This window comes from Monodon monoceros, unplaced genomic scaffold, assembly GCF_005190385.1.
Source record: "Monodon monoceros isolate NGI ecotype Baffin Bay Population unplaced genomic scaffold, NGI_Narwhal_1 Super_Scaffold_7, whole genome shotgun sequence".
In the NCBI taxonomy this organism is placed as follows: Eukaryota; Metazoa; Chordata; class Mammalia; order Artiodactyla; family Monodontidae; genus Monodon; species Monodon monoceros.
In genome coordinates, this window is record NW_021703784.1 from 101,027,448 (window position 1) to 101,042,447 (window position 15,000).

The window sequence follows — 15,000 nt, forward strand, 5'->3', positions numbered from 1 at the left end:
GGCCCTTCCCCCAGGTCGGCAGCTGGAGCTCAGCCGGGAGGGCCCACTTCGCTCCCGGCTCCGATCCCCTTTCAGCCCATTCATCCATGCCTGGGCCGGGGGTGGGCGGGCAGACAATCAGACACTGTTTTATCACAGGCATCGGCTGCAACCTCCCGCTTGGCGCCCACAGCGCGCGGCCGCCGGGGGAACGAGTCCCCCCCGGAACGTAAGCGTCCGGGCCTCTCACGCCCGTCCAGGGAGTCGAGCCGGAAGGCAGGAGGTCAGTGCTGCGGCCCGTGAGACGATGAAAGCACACCCTCCGGGCAGGTCCATCTTTCCCCGCAGCCCCGCCCCGGCTCCGGCCCCCAGTGTTCCCGGTGCCGTGGCCGGCCACTGTTCTCCCCTCCCGGCTTTTGACCCTCTGAGACAGTGACCTGCGCACTACAACTCCCAGAAGGCTTCGCGACCAGGCCGCTTAGCACCATTGGAGAACGGCAGGGGTGGGCCCTAATCGGAAAGGCCTAATAACCCTCGAGCGCTGCCGGAAGTTCCGGAAAGTGGGCTGGGAGGCTGGCCCGAGCTTCCGGGTTGGTCGCGCGCCTTCCTGCGGCTAAGATGGCGGCCGAGCATCCCGAACCCCCTAAAGGGGAGTTACAGCTGCCGCCGCCGCCGCCCCCTGGGCACTATGGTGCCTGGGCTGCCCAGGAGCTTCAGGCCAAATTAGCAGAGATCGGAGCTCCGATCCAGGGTGAGGAGCACGGGAGGTCAAGAGCGGGAAAGTGCAGGCCTGCGGGGAAGCGGAGCTGGTTACCCCGGAGACTCGGGGGCGGGGGTGGAGGCTGGCCGCGGGGGCCTGACTTGGGCCTGCTCCGCCTGACCTACCCCATTGATCCTGTGCTTTGCCCAGCAGGGACTCGCGAGGAGCTGGTGGAGCGGCTGCAGACCTACACCCGCCAGGTAAGTGTTGGTGGCGGGACGTCAGGGTAGGCCGAGCTTTTCGAGGAGGCATTAATGATCCCTCACAACTCGGTCTTCGTTCTTAACGTATCTTCGTACAGCAAGTGGGGTCTTGCTCTTTTTGCCTCTTCTTGCCTGCTCAGATATATCGGTCTTCCTGAGAGCCCAGTCCGAGCTCTGGCAGACAGGCTCTGGGTAAATTTTGTTGAACAGAGCGAATGTTGTTCAGTGGAAGAACTCCTTTTGGGCTGACTCAGAGTCCTTCTCTTTCTCAGACTGGCATCGTCCTGAATCGGCCCGTTCTGAGAGGTGAAGATGGGGACAAAGCTGCTCCCCCTCCTATGTCAGCTCAGGTAAGGAGATTGTCCGGCTTGATAAGATCCGTTTCTACTCACAGTAGCCCATCCTCTCACATGGAATGTACGGGAGGGATGCAACTAGCCGATTGGGCAGGGAGGTACTGTGATGACAGTATTGGGAACTCTTCAATTCTCCCTTGGTCCTGATCCTTGCCTCTTTCCTCGGTGTCAACTCCTCCAAATACTACATGTCATTTAAGATTCAGCTTAAATATCCGGAAGCCTGACTTACTCCTCCCCCAGTGGAACGTAATCACCCTCTTCTCTGCCCTCCCAGCACACAGTTGCCATATTATTCAGTGAGAAACTAGGGCTTACTCCCTGATTTGATTTCATACTCTCTATATTTAGTGAGTCCTTGGGGGCACAGTGGCTCCAGCTCCTCTCAACTTCCATGTCTTTTCTGATCCAGGATTTGACTCTCTTTCTTTAGAGCAGTGGCTCTGACTTGGGGTCCAGGGACTTCTACGTGTGGGATGAGAAGTTCTTAGATGGCCTTTTGAGGTGTCCCTGAATCTCCTGAAATTGTATGCAAAGTCTGTGTTTGTGATATTTTTCTGGAGAGTGAGTTGATAGCTTCCATTAGTTGCTGCCCCAGAGTTAACATTGCTATAGAGTATTCTTGATATCCTTGATATTGCTGTAGAGTATTCTTTTCTTGAGTGCAAGAATTATGCGTCATTTGACTTCACATCCCAGCACCTGGCTTATAGCGGTTCCCCAGCAAATGTCTGCAGTTAGATAAATGCTGCCTAGTTAACGGTCTTATTTTCCCCACAGCTCTCTGGGATTCCCATGCCACCCCCCCCCATGGGACTCCCTCCTCTGCAACCTCCTCCGCCACCCCCACCACCCCCACCCGGCCTTGGTCTTGGCTTTCCTATGGCAGTTGGACCCCGCCCACCAAACCTGGGGCCCCCTCCTCCTCTCCGGGTGGGCGAGCCCGTGGCGCTGTCAGAGGAAGAACGGCTAAAGCTGGCGCAGCAGCAGGCGGCGTTGCTGATGCAGCAGGAGGAGCGTGCCAAGCAGGTAGGGCAGGTGGCGGCCTGAGCCTGGATCTCATCAGGGTCCCGAAAGGGGAGTAGAGCCTCAGAGAGAGCCGGATCCTGGGGCCAAGGCTTCTGGGAAGGTCTGAACCAAAGACTTGGGCCCTAGGCTGGAAGAGGACGCCAGGAAGCAGAGTTGTGGCAGACTGGCCTGTGGGGTATTGGTGCCGGTATGAGCTTGTTTTCTTTTTTAAGCAGGGAGATCATTCACTGAAGGAACATGAACTTTTGGAGCAGCAGAAGCGGGTAATGCCTCCCTCATCCTAACCTTTGACCTCAGGGTCCAATTCGTTGTCTGTCACTTCTAGTGCTTAGTGTCTAAAACGAGAAGTACCATTCAAGTTCTCCATGGAGGGAATTCCCTGGTGGTCCAGTGGTTAGGACTCTGTGCTTCCACTGCTGGGGGCCTGGGTTCGATCCCTGGTGAGGGAACTAAGATCCTGCAAGCCGCATGGTATGGCCACAAAAAAAAAAAAAAAAAAGTTTTCCGTGGAGGTTATCTCATCCTCATCTAAGTTCCAGTATCTCCTAAATAATTCTCTCTTTCATGTAGCCCAAGGGCTGGTAAACTGTGGAGTACAGCCTGTTTTTGTATGGCCTGTGATGTGAGAATGGTCTTTATATTTTTGAAGGATCGTTTAAAAAAACACAACAAAAAACAAACGGAGAATGCACAACAGAGTCTGTACAGACAGTCTGAAAAGGCTAAAATATTTACTGACTGGCCCATTACAGAAAAGGTTTCCTGACCCCTACTAGTCTTACATGATATCATTTGAGGTACATTGGAGAGAACTCTGGGCTAATTTAGTTGTTTGTATCAGATTTAGTTTAAACGTGATGGCTCTGAGTTAGGGAATGATACATAAGACATTCAGCCACAGAGATGCATTATATCAGTTGTTACCCCATACGTTACTCAGGAGTATTAGAAAATAAGCATTAACAGCAACAAATATGGAAATATTTACAGAGTCCTGTCTTTGCCCAGATTGTGCTAGATCTTGAGGGGTAGGTACAAGAAAAGAATTCAGTGTTCCTTAGAAGTAACTTAATCTCTTGGGGAAGAAAAGTCTTGTTAAAAAACAGAAGGTAGTGTTTATTAAGTATTAAATTCTCTGTTAGGAACCAGAAGTTTCTCAGGGTTTTTATTGGTGTAATTTCCAGGGGTTTTCTTTTGTGGTGAGAGGGCTCCTTCACTTGGATCAATAGCCTGGAAGTGTGGGTGTGGCGAGGATGTCAGGACACGGGTGGTACCTGATTCATCAGTTCTCCTTGGGCCAGTTTCCTGGCTGAAAGGCTGCATTTGCCAGGTGCTGCCTGCCCAGTGGATTTCCAAAGCAGTGTCTCCAACTCCTACTTCCCTCTCATAGGCAGCTGTGTTACTGGAGCAGGAACGGCAGCAGGAGATTGCCAAGATGGGCACGCCAGTCCCTCGGCCCCCACAAGACATGGGCCAAATTGGTGTTCGCACTCCTCTGGGTCCTCGAGGTAAGACCGTGGAAATGGAAGGGAAGGGCAAGGAAGATGATGACAATTTTTAACTTAAGTATGTATCACATAAAAAGGTGCACATATTGTAAGCGTACAGTTCAGTGAATTTTCACAAACTGAATACATCCATACAACTAGCACTTGGACCAAGAACCAAAACTACCAGCACCCTAGAAGCCCTGCACCCTTCTAGCCACCCCCTCTCCCAAGGGTAACCATTACCCTGACTTTGAAGCAAGGAAGGTAATTTTTATGTTTTGATTTTTTTTTCAAATCATTCTTTTTAAAAAAATTTAGTTATTTTATTTATTTTATTTTTGGCTGCATTGGGCCTTCATTGCTGTGCACGGGCTTTCTCTAGTTGCGGCAAGCGGGGGCTACTCTTCTTTGCGGTGCGCAGGCTTCTCATTACGTTGGCTTCTCTTTGTTGTGGAGCATGGGCTCTAGGCATGTGGGCTTCAGTAGTTGTGGCACGTGGGCTTAGTAGTTGTGGTTTGCGGGCTCTAGGGCACGGGCTCAGTAGTTGTGGCACACAGGCTTACTTGCTCTGAGGCACGTGGGATCTTCCTGGACCAGGACTCGAACCCATGTCCCCTGCATTGGCAGGCGGATTCCCAACCTCTGAGCCGCCAGGGAAGCCCCAAGGAAGGTAATTTTTAAAATGTGTGATTTGTCTTTTCTGACTTGAGATTTTGTTTTTTCTCCTCTCAGTGGCTGCTCCAGTGGGTCCCACTCCCACTGTCCTGCCTATGGGGGCCCCTGTTCCTCGGCCTCGTGGTCCCCCACCACCTCCTGGAGATGAGAACAGAGAGGTGAGATTGCTGATTTCCTCCTAGGGACAGGAGAGTGTGTTTTAGAAGGGGACTGTTTCTAGATTTTTTGAGAAGGATTCCAGAGAAGATGGGAGAACTTCTGGGGGTGGGGTTGGGTGGGGGGAGCCATATTTACTTAAAACATACTTAGGTAGGGCAGGAAGTAGGGTCTGGGAGACGTTTCTGGGGTAGGGTTCTGGGCTTCACTTTGAGGGATGCTGAGGGATGGTTGAATTCAGTTGGTGTTGTCCCCTATCTGCTGTTCCCAACACCTGGCCAGCAGGCTTTCGAGTACAAGAGGTAGGAGTCGGAGGAAAAAGGGCACTGTGATCATCCCCTCTGCCTGGGTTGTCTCTGGCAGATGGATGACCCCTCTGTGGGCCCCAAGATCCCCCAGGCTTTGGAAAAGATCCTTCAGCTAAAAGAGAGCCGCCAGGAAGAGATGAGCTCTCAGCAGGGTGAGTGTGTCACCGTGTCCCAAGGGCTGCAGGGACAGAGCCTGCAGAGCTGAAGCCAAGTTTGCTTCCCTCCTGCCTCCCCCGAGGAGGATTTGAGAGAGAAACTGGCTCTTGGTAAAGAGGGGTTACCGTGAAGAGACTGATGGCCTCCTTCCTCCCTTACAGATGAAGAGGAAATGGAGACAGATACTCGCTCATCCCTGGGCCACTCGGCGTCAGAGACTGAGGAGGACACAGTGTCCATATCTAAAAAAGAGGTATGGATGGAGCTGGATCTGGAAGGGATGTCAGAGAGAGGGTTTGGGCCCTAAAATAACCCCTATTCTAAGTGTTCAATAAGCAGTAGCTGCCGTCTCTTGCCAGTTCTTTGTCCAAAGCATCTTACAGGTATTTTTTACTCAATTGGCTAAATCCTTTGAGTTCTGAGTGTGATGCCTGCCTCCATTTTAGAGCTGAAATAACTGAGGTTCTGAGAGATGCAGTAATGTACTGAGAGGCACACAGCTTGAGAGGGGCAGAACTTTGTGGTCTGACTTCAAGGCCTCTTTTCTCAGTCACTTGGGGAAATTGGGTGAGATTGGCGGTTGGGAGGCAAGCATGGTGCTTGGATTCCCTGACCCAGTTGGTTTTCCATGTTTTGGCAGAAAAACCGGAAGCGTCGGAACCGAAAGAAGAAGAAAAAGCCCCAGCGGGTGCGGGGGGCATCATCTGAGAGCTCTGGGGACCGAGACAAAGAGTCAGGCCGCTCCCGCGGCTCTGACTCCCCAGCGGCTGATGTGGAAATTGAGTACGTGACTGAAGAGCCTGAAATTTATGAGCCCAACTTCATCTTCTTCAAGAGGATTTTTGAGGCTTTCAAGGTACAAGGAGGAGCGCCCTCGGAAGGGGCAGAGCTAGCAGAGTAGGGGCAGGGATGGGGCAGGACGAGGTGAGGAGGGCACCTCTTCAGTGCCAGGTTCAGGAACTGGGGAGGGGCCCAGGGCTGGGGTTTCCATGCTGTCTGCCTCCTCAGCTCACTGATGACGTGAAGAAGGAGAAGGAGAAGGAGCCAGAGAAACTTGACAAACTGGAGAACTCTGCGGCCCCCAAGAAGAAGGGCTTTGAGGAGGAGCACAAGGACAGCGATGATGATAGCAGTGATGACGAGCAGGTGAGGCCCACGCTCTCCTGTTGGGGAAACAAGGGCTCTGGGGATGAGTAGCTGAGATGCATCCTGCGAGGGACCATGGGGAACCCTTGCAGGGGAGAAGTCCTTTGGTGGCTTTAGTTTCAGGGTAAGCTGGGCGGTCTGATGCACACCTAAGAATCCTGCTCACAAGAGATGATTGTTCTGGGACTTCCCTGGTGGTCCAGTGGTTAGGACTCCACACTTCCACTGCAGGGGGCACGGGTTCAATCCCAGGTTGGGGAAGTAAGATCCCGCAAGCCGTGCAGTGAGGCCAAGAAAAAGAAAAAATGTCCTGTTCTAGGAAAAGAAGCCAGAAGCCCCCAAGCTGTCCAAGAAGAAGCTGCGCCGAATGAATCGCTTCACTGTGGCTGAACTCAAGCAGGTGAGAGCTGAGACGCTCCATCAGGGCCTGGAGCCCAGCTGGGAGAGCACACGAGGAGCTCCCGGAACCTCTCAGGGGGTTTGCTCTCGGGGTGGGGAGGAGGGCTTTGAAGGAGGCCCGGGACGGGCCCTTTGAGGAAGAGCAAGCAAGCAAGCTTTAGATCTAAGAAGTTCAGGCTTTCCAGAGGGGTGCTGCTGTGTTTTCCAGCTTGTGGCTCGGCCCGACGTTGTGGAGATGCATGACGTGACTGCGCAGGACCCCAAGCTCTTGGTTCACCTCAAGGCCACTCGGAATTCTGTGCCCGTGCCTCGCCACTGGTGTTTTAAGCGCAAGTACCTGCAGGGCAAACGAGGCATCGAGAAGCCCCCCTTCGAGCTACCCGACTTCATCAAACGCACAGGCATCCAGGAGATGCGGGAGGCCCTGCAGGAGAAGGTGAGGGCCTGGCTGGGGTTCAGATCTGCCCTGGGGGATCCACGTCCTTAGCAGCAACCGGCTTCAAAATTGCAGCTGGCTCCCAAAACCCACCTACACATTAATTGTCTGATTATTTATTCTTCAGTTTAGAAGTCAGCACTGCATGTCACACATGGCAGGGAGGGCAGGAGGGGAAGGACATCTCACGAAAGGCAGACCTCACCTGTATGCTCAGAGCTCGCTCTCTTGCCCCCGCCAAGACTTCCGGTTCTGTGCGGTTCGGTTTGCCCCTTTGTCTCCTTGTCCCCCTGCCCGCACTTTGCCAACTCTCTCATTTGCACACGGTGACTCCTCCCTCTGCAGGTTGCTGTGTCTGTAGTTCTCTGCCCCCTGTGTGAACCTGATGCACTTGTGGCTAAAAATGTATGGTGGTTGTGTAACTTCTTGAATTTAAAATTTTTAATTAAATACTCTCATTAGGTAATAGTTGCGTGTAGTGCAGAAATTAAGGAGGCACCAAAGCACATGGTGAAAACTGCCTCCTGGTTAGATTCTAGTCACCTAGCTCTCTGCAGAGGCAGCTGATGAGCTCAGCCTCTTGATCAGACGGCTTAAAAACAATTGACCTAGACAGCTGAGGCGGATTTCATATGGTTACATCTGTTTTGTTCGGCGTGGATCATGTAATTTTGAGGGGCTTGAGCAGGAAGGATTTTGGTGACTTTCGGAATGAGCCAGATGAGGTTTCCCTCTGTCTCTTTTGGGAGTGGGGATTTAGACCTACCAAGAGTTGAACTTGGTGAATACCTTTTATGGTGTGTCTTCTGCCATGCCCCACAGGAAGAACAGAAAACCATGAAGTCAAAAATGCGTGAGAAGGTTCGGCCCAAGATGGGGAAGATCGACATTGACTACCAGAAACTGCATGACGCCTTCTTCAAGTGGCAGACCAAGCCAAAGCTGACCATCCACGGGGACCTGTACTACGAGGTCCGGGAGGGGGCGGGGAGGCAAGGCTGGGCCTTTGGTCATGGCTGTGTAACTCTTGGTCAAAAGGGGGTTGGAAGCTGGAAGCGGGTACCGGGCCCCTCCCCTCACCCTTAGAGTTTGGAATGAGGTAGTTTCCTGAAAGAGAGATGCAGACTATGTCTTTGAGGTGATCATTGTTTATTGTGGGTGGTTCAGGAACAGAGGGGCCAAGGGCAGATGCTTTTAGGAAACGTTTAGTATTGAGGGTAGGAGAAAAGTATTTTTTTTCTGATGCTTGAAATAATTAATCACCATGATACCGTGCAGTTTTTGAAGTGGAAGGACCTTGGAGATCATCTTCTCGAACGTCCTCATTTAGCAGATGAGAAAGCCTGTCCTTAGATTTGGCCACGTTCTCATAGTGGGTTAGTGACTGCACTGGGAGTCTTGCCTTTCTCCCTACTTCCTGGCCTTTATTCCTTTCCCTACTCTAGCCAGGGAAAGAAGTGATGAGAATCAGAGTGGGAACTGGGTAGCCCTCAGTGGGACTTTGTGTCTGATGTGGATTGGGACATCTCGTCTTTGTTCTCATGTCCTCTTGCAATTGACCTCCCAGCGTGTGTCTGGTGTCCACAATACAGCATGCTTGGCTTTTTCCTCAGGGGAAGGAGTTTGAGACACGACTGAAGGAGAAGAAGCCAGGAGATCTGTCTGATGAGCTGAGGATTTCCTTGGGGATGCCAGTAGGACCAGTGAGTGCCAGTTATCTGACTGGGAAAGCAGAGAAGGGGTTGGGAATTGGGGCAGGAGAGAGACAAGGGGATAGGGTTGGGCAGATGGTATCCTGTCCTCTTTTTCCTGCAGAATGCCCACAAGGTCCCTCCCCCGTGGCTGATTGCCATGCAGCGATATGGACCACCCCCGTCGTACCCCAACCTGAAAATCCCTGGGCTGAACTCGCCTATCCCCGAGGTGAGTACTGTCCTTTCTTTCATTCTTAGCTGGCTCTACATTTTTTTTTTTTTTTTTTTTGCGGTACGCGGGCCTCTCACTGTTGTGGCCTCTCCCGTTGCGGAGCACAGGCTCCGGACGCGCAGGCTCAGCGGCCATGGCTCACGGGCCCAGCCACTCCACGGCATGTGGGATCTTCCCGGACCGGGGCACGAACCCGTGTCCCCTGCATTGGCAGGCGGACTCTCAACCACTGCGCCACCAGGGAAGCCCTGGCTCTACTTTTTAACTAGAGGATGATTTTCTTTTCCCTTTTCTCATTCTACCATGTGTCCTTTTTTTTTTTTTTTTTTTTTTTTAAAGGAGTAATGGTTTTTGTTTTAAAAAAGAATCTGAGATGCTTGTCATAAAGTGGTCAATCAGAATTGACAAGTATAAAGATGAAGACACATCACCCACATTTCACCACTCAGAAATAACCAAATTTAATATCTGGTGAATGTGTTTCCAGATAATCTCTCTGATATTATCAGAGAGATAGACAGATATAATTTTATCTCAGGAATGGCATTGAACTTATTTTTATTTTTAAAATTTTTTTAAGGAAAGATTTATTAAAGTGAAAAAGAAGTAATTGTTAAACTTCAGATAAAAATTTCTGTCCCTTAAGAGTAATAGATTCTAAAAGCTTACCAAAGTTAGGAAAAATCAGTAAGAAGTTGGAGTCATGTTTTTTAAAGTGTATGTTTCAGTTTCAGATAGCATGGACTCTGCCACAAAGGCTGAAATTATTAGCATGCTTTCTGCTCCCATCTCCCCATCCTATTACCTCCAGATTTTTATTGTTTACTACTTTTGCTTTGTAATGCTTTATAAGATTTAATTCTTCTCTGAAATCATAATTCCAGAGTTCCCAAGTGTTAGTTCTGTACTTTGGAGCATGACTTTTCTTTAGGGCTTCAGTGTTTCTTTTGGAGCATAGGAGTGGAACTGACTTGCTTTTCCTGTCTTGCAGAGCTGTTCCTTTGGGTACCATGCTGGTGGCTGGGGCAAACCCCCAGTAGATGAGACCGGGAAACCCCTCTATGGGGATGTGTTTGGAACCAATGCTGCTGAATTTCAGGTATGGGCCATGGCTGGCAAGCTTGGTCTTAGTTAAGGTTATGAAGTTCAGAGATAGTTGGTTTATAGCTTCATTAGCAGAGAGCTGTGTGTTCTGAAGTTTCAAAGTCTGAAAAAGGGACATATGTTTTCCTGAGATGTAATGCAAGCTCCCCACTAGCATATGAGCTCTTTGTCGGTAGTAATTATTGTCTATTTGTTTACTCTCATATCCCTCTGTTTACAACCGCTTGACACATAATAGGTATATAGTAAACATTTGTTGAATGAATGAGTGATGTCTTTCAGACCAAGACTGAGGAAGAAGAGATTGATCGGACCCCTTGGGGGGAGCTGGAGCCATCTGATGAAGAGTCTTCAGAAGAAGAGGAAGAGGAAGAAAGTGATGAAGATAAGCCAGATGAGACGGGCTTCATTACCCCTGCAGACAGGTGGGGGAAGCAGAGAGTCTGCCTCTCTGAAGTGGTATGTCTGTCTTTGGGGGCCTTGTCTTTACTCCAGAGCTTGTTCCTCTCTTCACAGTGGCCTCATCACTCCTGGAGGGTTCTCATCAGTGCCAGCTGGAATGGAGACCCCTGAACTCATTGAACTGAGGAAGAAGAAGATTGAGGAGGCGATGGATGGGTGAGGGAACCAGGGAGGGCTGAGAGGGGAGGATTTTCAGCCTCTAGGTGGGCTGGCTGACTTTTTCTCCCGCCACCCCCCCCTTTTTCTTTTTAAACAATTATTGAACACTAGCTCTGTGCCAGGCACTGCTCTAGGCACTGGGACATCTGCAGTGAAAAAGTCAGGCGAGGTAAACAAGTGATCAGAGAACAAGATAATTTCAGATGTGGATAAGACGTGTAGCAAAGGAAACTGAGTAATAGGATGTAGAGGGATTTGAATGGTGGGGAGGCCTTTGGGAAGGCTTGTGGAGGAAGAGGTATTTGGGCTGAGAGCTGGGGCAGAAAGAACTGTAAGAGTAAAAGAACACTGGAAATGATAATAGACAATTCTTATTATTTAAATCTCTCTAAAAGATAATTGACCATTTAAACAAAAATGATAACCATGTAGTAGCCTTCCTTTTTGAAAGATACAGGATTCTACGTCGACAGTGATTTTTTTTCTTTCATTACTTTAAAGATGTTGATTCAGTGTCTTCTTTCTTGCATCATTTCTGACAGGAAATCTCATCATCCTTCCTTTGTTCCTCTGCATTTGTGCCGGTTTTCTCTGGCTGCTTTTAAGATGCTCTTTATCACTGTTTTGAACAGATTGTGACGTGCAGCGTAGTAGTGTAGTTTTCTTCGTATTTCTTTCTTTTGTTAAAATGGTTTGGTGGGGGGTTTTTTCCCTTCTTTTTCTGGCCATGCTGCATGGCTTGCAGGATCTTAGTTCCCCAACCTGGTGAAAGCCAGGAGTGAAAGCAGTGAAAGTGGCGAGTCCTAACCACTGGACTGCCAGGGAAGTCCCATCTTTTGTTTCTTTACTTGGGGTTTGTTAAGCATCTGGAATCTGTGCCTTTATAGTTTTTATTAATTTTGGAAAAATTCTGGCCATTATTTCTCCAAATATTTTTTCCTGTTCCCTTCTCTTTCTCCTCTCCTTTGGGAACTCCAATTATACATCTATTAGATTTCTTGAAGTTGACCTACAGCTCACCGATGCTCTGTTCATTTAAAAAATTTCTCATTTCTCGTTTTATTTCATTTTAGAAGTTTTCTATTCCTATGTCTTCAAGTTTGCTAATATTTTTTTCCACTATTTCTAATCTGACATTAATCCCATCCAGTGTAGTTTTCATCTCTAGAAGTGCGATTTGGGTCTTTTTATATCTCCTGTGTCTCTTATTTGACTTTTGAACATACGGAATCCAATTATAATAACATTTTAATGTACTTGCCTGCTAATGCTAACATCTGTGCCAGTTCTGGGTTGATTTAAGTGGATTGATTGTTTTCCTCATTGAAGATTGTATTTTCATGCTTCTTTGCATGTCTGGTAATTTTTGATTGGATGCCAGACTTTGTGAAATGTACCTTGTCAGGTCCAGAATACTTTCATAGTCCTATAAATCTTCTTTAGTTTTGTTCAAGGTTACAGTTAAGGTACTTGGAAACAGTTTGATCCTTTCAGGTCTTGCTTTTCAGGTTCATTGGGCAGGACTGAAGCAGTGCTCAGTCCTCTTCACTAGTGAGGCACAAGACCCTGTACTCTATCCAATATCCTGTTAATCAGGAGGTTTTTCAGTCTGGCTAGTGGGACTAGGCACTATTCCCAGTCCCGTGTGAAGAGCAGGCATGTATGATACCACTAATGCTTCCGGGTGGTTCTTTCCCTGGCCTTGGTAGTCTCCTCCCACACAGTACTCACCTGAGAACTTGAGGGGATTCTCTGTAGGTCTCTTGAGTTCTCGAGTCTCTGTGCTGCTTTCTCTTCTCCAGTTCTCTGTCCTGTGATCTCTAGTCACCGTAGTCTCGCTGCATTTTCAGCTTCATCCTTTCAACTCCTAGAGTCGTCTGGGCTCTACAGGAGTTCCCCTCTTTATTCTGTAGCCTGGAAACTCTCAGTGCAGTAGGATGGACAATTGAAGGAATCACCTCATTTGTTTCCTGTCTCTCAGGAGTCACTGTCCTTCGTTGCTTTGTGTCCAGTGACTTGAAAACCACTGTTCCATATATTTTGCCCATTTTTTGATAGTTTCAGGTGGGAGGGTAAATCTGGTCCCTGTTACTCCTTATCCAGAAGCAGAAGTCTCAAGTTTTGAGGAAGAAAAAGAAAGAAGGGTATTGGGGCTAGACTGTAGTGAGCAGGGATTAAGTACGGGACCAGATGATGAACCCTATAGGTCATGGTAAAGAGTTTGGGTTTATTCAAACAATGATCAGAAGCCTCAAAGGGTTTTGAGCAAAGGAGTGACAGGATGTGAATTCGGTTTTTCCTTCTGGCTGCTTTGTGAGAATAGATTTTCACCTCTTCCAGGGGGAGGGGTGGGGATGAAGTCATGGTCTGGGTTGGTATTGGTAGATTTGCTGTTGTGTTTCGAGTAGCATTCTTTAAACAGGTGGCACTTCTTCCTCCCAAGGGTCTCCAGGAGGGACAGCAAAAGGAGTTAAGGGCAGCATCCCCACAGAGCTCCCCAGCGAGGTTCCAAGATACCCAGGGGAAAAATTCTGCCCAAGCTGCCTCTGCAAGTCATGGAGACCCATTTATCCTTTCCTTTTTGGGCTTGACCCCCTCGTCCTTTGCAGAAGTGAGACGCCTCAGCTGTTCACCGTGTTGCCAGAGAAGAGAACGGCCACTGTTGGGGGCGCCATGATGGGATCAACCCACATCTATGACATGTCCACGGTGAGCACTTGGAGGATACCGCTTTTGGGGGCTGGGAAGGGGGTCAGGAGCTAGGGCTTCTGAGCTTCCCCTTTGGAGATGACAAGGCTCTGATTCCTCTTCCAGGTTATGAGCCGGAAGGGCCCGGCCCCCGAGCTACAAGGTGTAGAAGTGGCCCTGGCACCCGAAGAGCTGGAGCTGGATCCCATGGCCATGACCCAGAAGTATGAGGAGCACGTGCGGGAGCAGCAGGCACAAGTGGAGAAAGAAGACTTCAGTGACATGGTGGCTGAGCATGCGGCCAAGCAGAAGGTGGGCGCGCACACAGGAGCCTGGCTTCGTGAGCGCCAGGGACCAGGGCCGCCTTTCTCAGTGGGCTGGTGTCCTCTAGTGGTGAGAGGGAGGGACGACGCAGTGCCTGCTGCCCTGAGCTTCCTTGGGGTTGGGAACCTAGGAATCCTCCAGTGGGCTGCCCTCTTTAAGGATGATGAAACAGGCACAGGGAGGGGAGGGAACTCATCCAAGTCTGAGAATTCCAGTTTCAGTACTTTTTCCACAGACGTATGTGGCTCTGTCAGGCTGCCCACTCTTTGTTTTGGGGATCAGCCGGTTGTTTAACCTGTTGTAACCTGTTTCGTTCTCTCCTACAGCAAAAGAAACGGAAAGCTCAGCCCCAGGACAGCCGTGGGGGCAGCAAGAAATACAAGGAGTTCAAATTTTAGGTCCCCTCACACACCTGGCCCTCCTTTCGGCCCTTTGCCTGGACACCTGGGCTTCTTCACATGTGGGTCCCCAAGAGCCAGCTCTCCTGCTCTTCCCAGGGGCTTGTTATTTCATGTTCTTATTTTAGACCTGTTTTGTAAATAAAGCTGTTTCCCAAGGAAAGAGATGAATATGTAACACTGCTCATCCTCCTTCATCTTGTTTTAGTCCCCTCCTGCAAAAGAACGGAAACAGCCATTTTCTACAACCTGAAGTTGCTCCAGTGGCTGGGGGCAGGCACTTGGATCAGATGTTGCAGTTGAGATTGGTGATGAAGCTATTTACACACTGAGATTGTGTGTTTTACCACTGCCTGCTTTTGTAGGAAGGCTCTGGGGGAAGGACCTCCAGGTCTGGTTTGACCTTACTGGTGTGTCCTTGGGGACTAAAAATAGCCAGCTTAGCGCCCTGGCTGGGCTGAGGAAGTACAGTGGGCTTGGGAAGTAGGCCAGGTCAGGCCTTCCTAATAGACCTTGCGGCCAAGAGTCCAAGTCCTTACGTGGGAGAGAGCACAGCTCAAAGTCTGTATAGGTTGTCCTGAGTCCATGTGAGCCCCTGGATGGTTTCATCAACAAGTCTCCAGGTTTTGGTGGGCGGGGGCTGCTTTCCCAGGTTCTAGTCCCCCTGTCCTGGGAGGTCTTTCTGACAGGCTAGACTACGTTGGACCAATGGTTCCAACAGGCATTTGCCAAGCACTGGGGAGGGAAGTCGCATACTGCTGCTGTACCACTGATGCTGGTCCAAGTCCACCATCTGGGGTGCCGGCATGCAGGAGGCTTCGAGATGGTTTCTGGAGCCGGGAGTGT

At 49.7% G+C, this 15,000-nt stretch overlaps 1 protein-coding gene across 2 annotated transcripts; it reads left to right on the forward strand.

Annotated features, from left to right (window-relative positions):
• The first annotated feature begins 563 nt into the window (after positions 1–563).
• Positions 564–14,336, forward strand: SF3B2 (splicing factor 3b subunit 2). Of its 2 annotated transcripts, none has more exons than XM_029208668.1 (22): positions 564–730; positions 893–939; positions 1,215–1,292; positions 2,079–2,327; positions 2,540–2,590; positions 3,718–3,835; positions 4,550–4,650; positions 5,012–5,108; positions 5,274–5,365; positions 5,753–5,968; positions 6,121–6,258; positions 6,578–6,658; positions 6,866–7,093; positions 7,916–8,065; positions 8,707–8,796; positions 8,909–9,016; positions 10,011–10,118; positions 10,406–10,548; positions 10,640–10,741; positions 13,354–13,453; positions 13,559–13,744; positions 14,083–14,328. In XM_029208668.1, the coding sequence occupies exons 1-22, from the start codon at positions 598–600 to the stop codon at positions 14,152–14,154; spliced, it is 2,688 nt and encodes an 895-aa protein (XP_029064501.1). In that variant the 5' UTR covers positions 564–597; the 3' UTR covers positions 14,155–14,328. The 2 variants fall into 2 exon arrangements, with proteins under 2 accessions (XP_029064501.1, XP_029064500.1); XM_029208667.1 differs by having other exon boundaries at positions 583–730; positions 890–939; positions 14,083–14,336.
• Positions 14,337–15,000: the final 664 nt, after the last annotated feature.

Coding starts and splice junctions, on each gene's coding strand:
- SF3B2 (XM_029208667.1), top strand. CDS start 598: ATGGCGGCCGAGCATCCCGAACCCCCTAAAGGGGAGTTACAGCTGCCG. Junction 8,066..8,706: donor ACGGGGACCTGTACTACGAG/GTCCGGGAGGGG, acceptor CTTTTTCCTCAG/GGGAAGGAGTTTGAGACACG. Junction 10,119..10,405: donor CCAATGCTGCTGAATTTCAG/GTATGGGCCATG, acceptor GATGTCTTTCAG/ACCAAGACTGAGGAAGAAGA.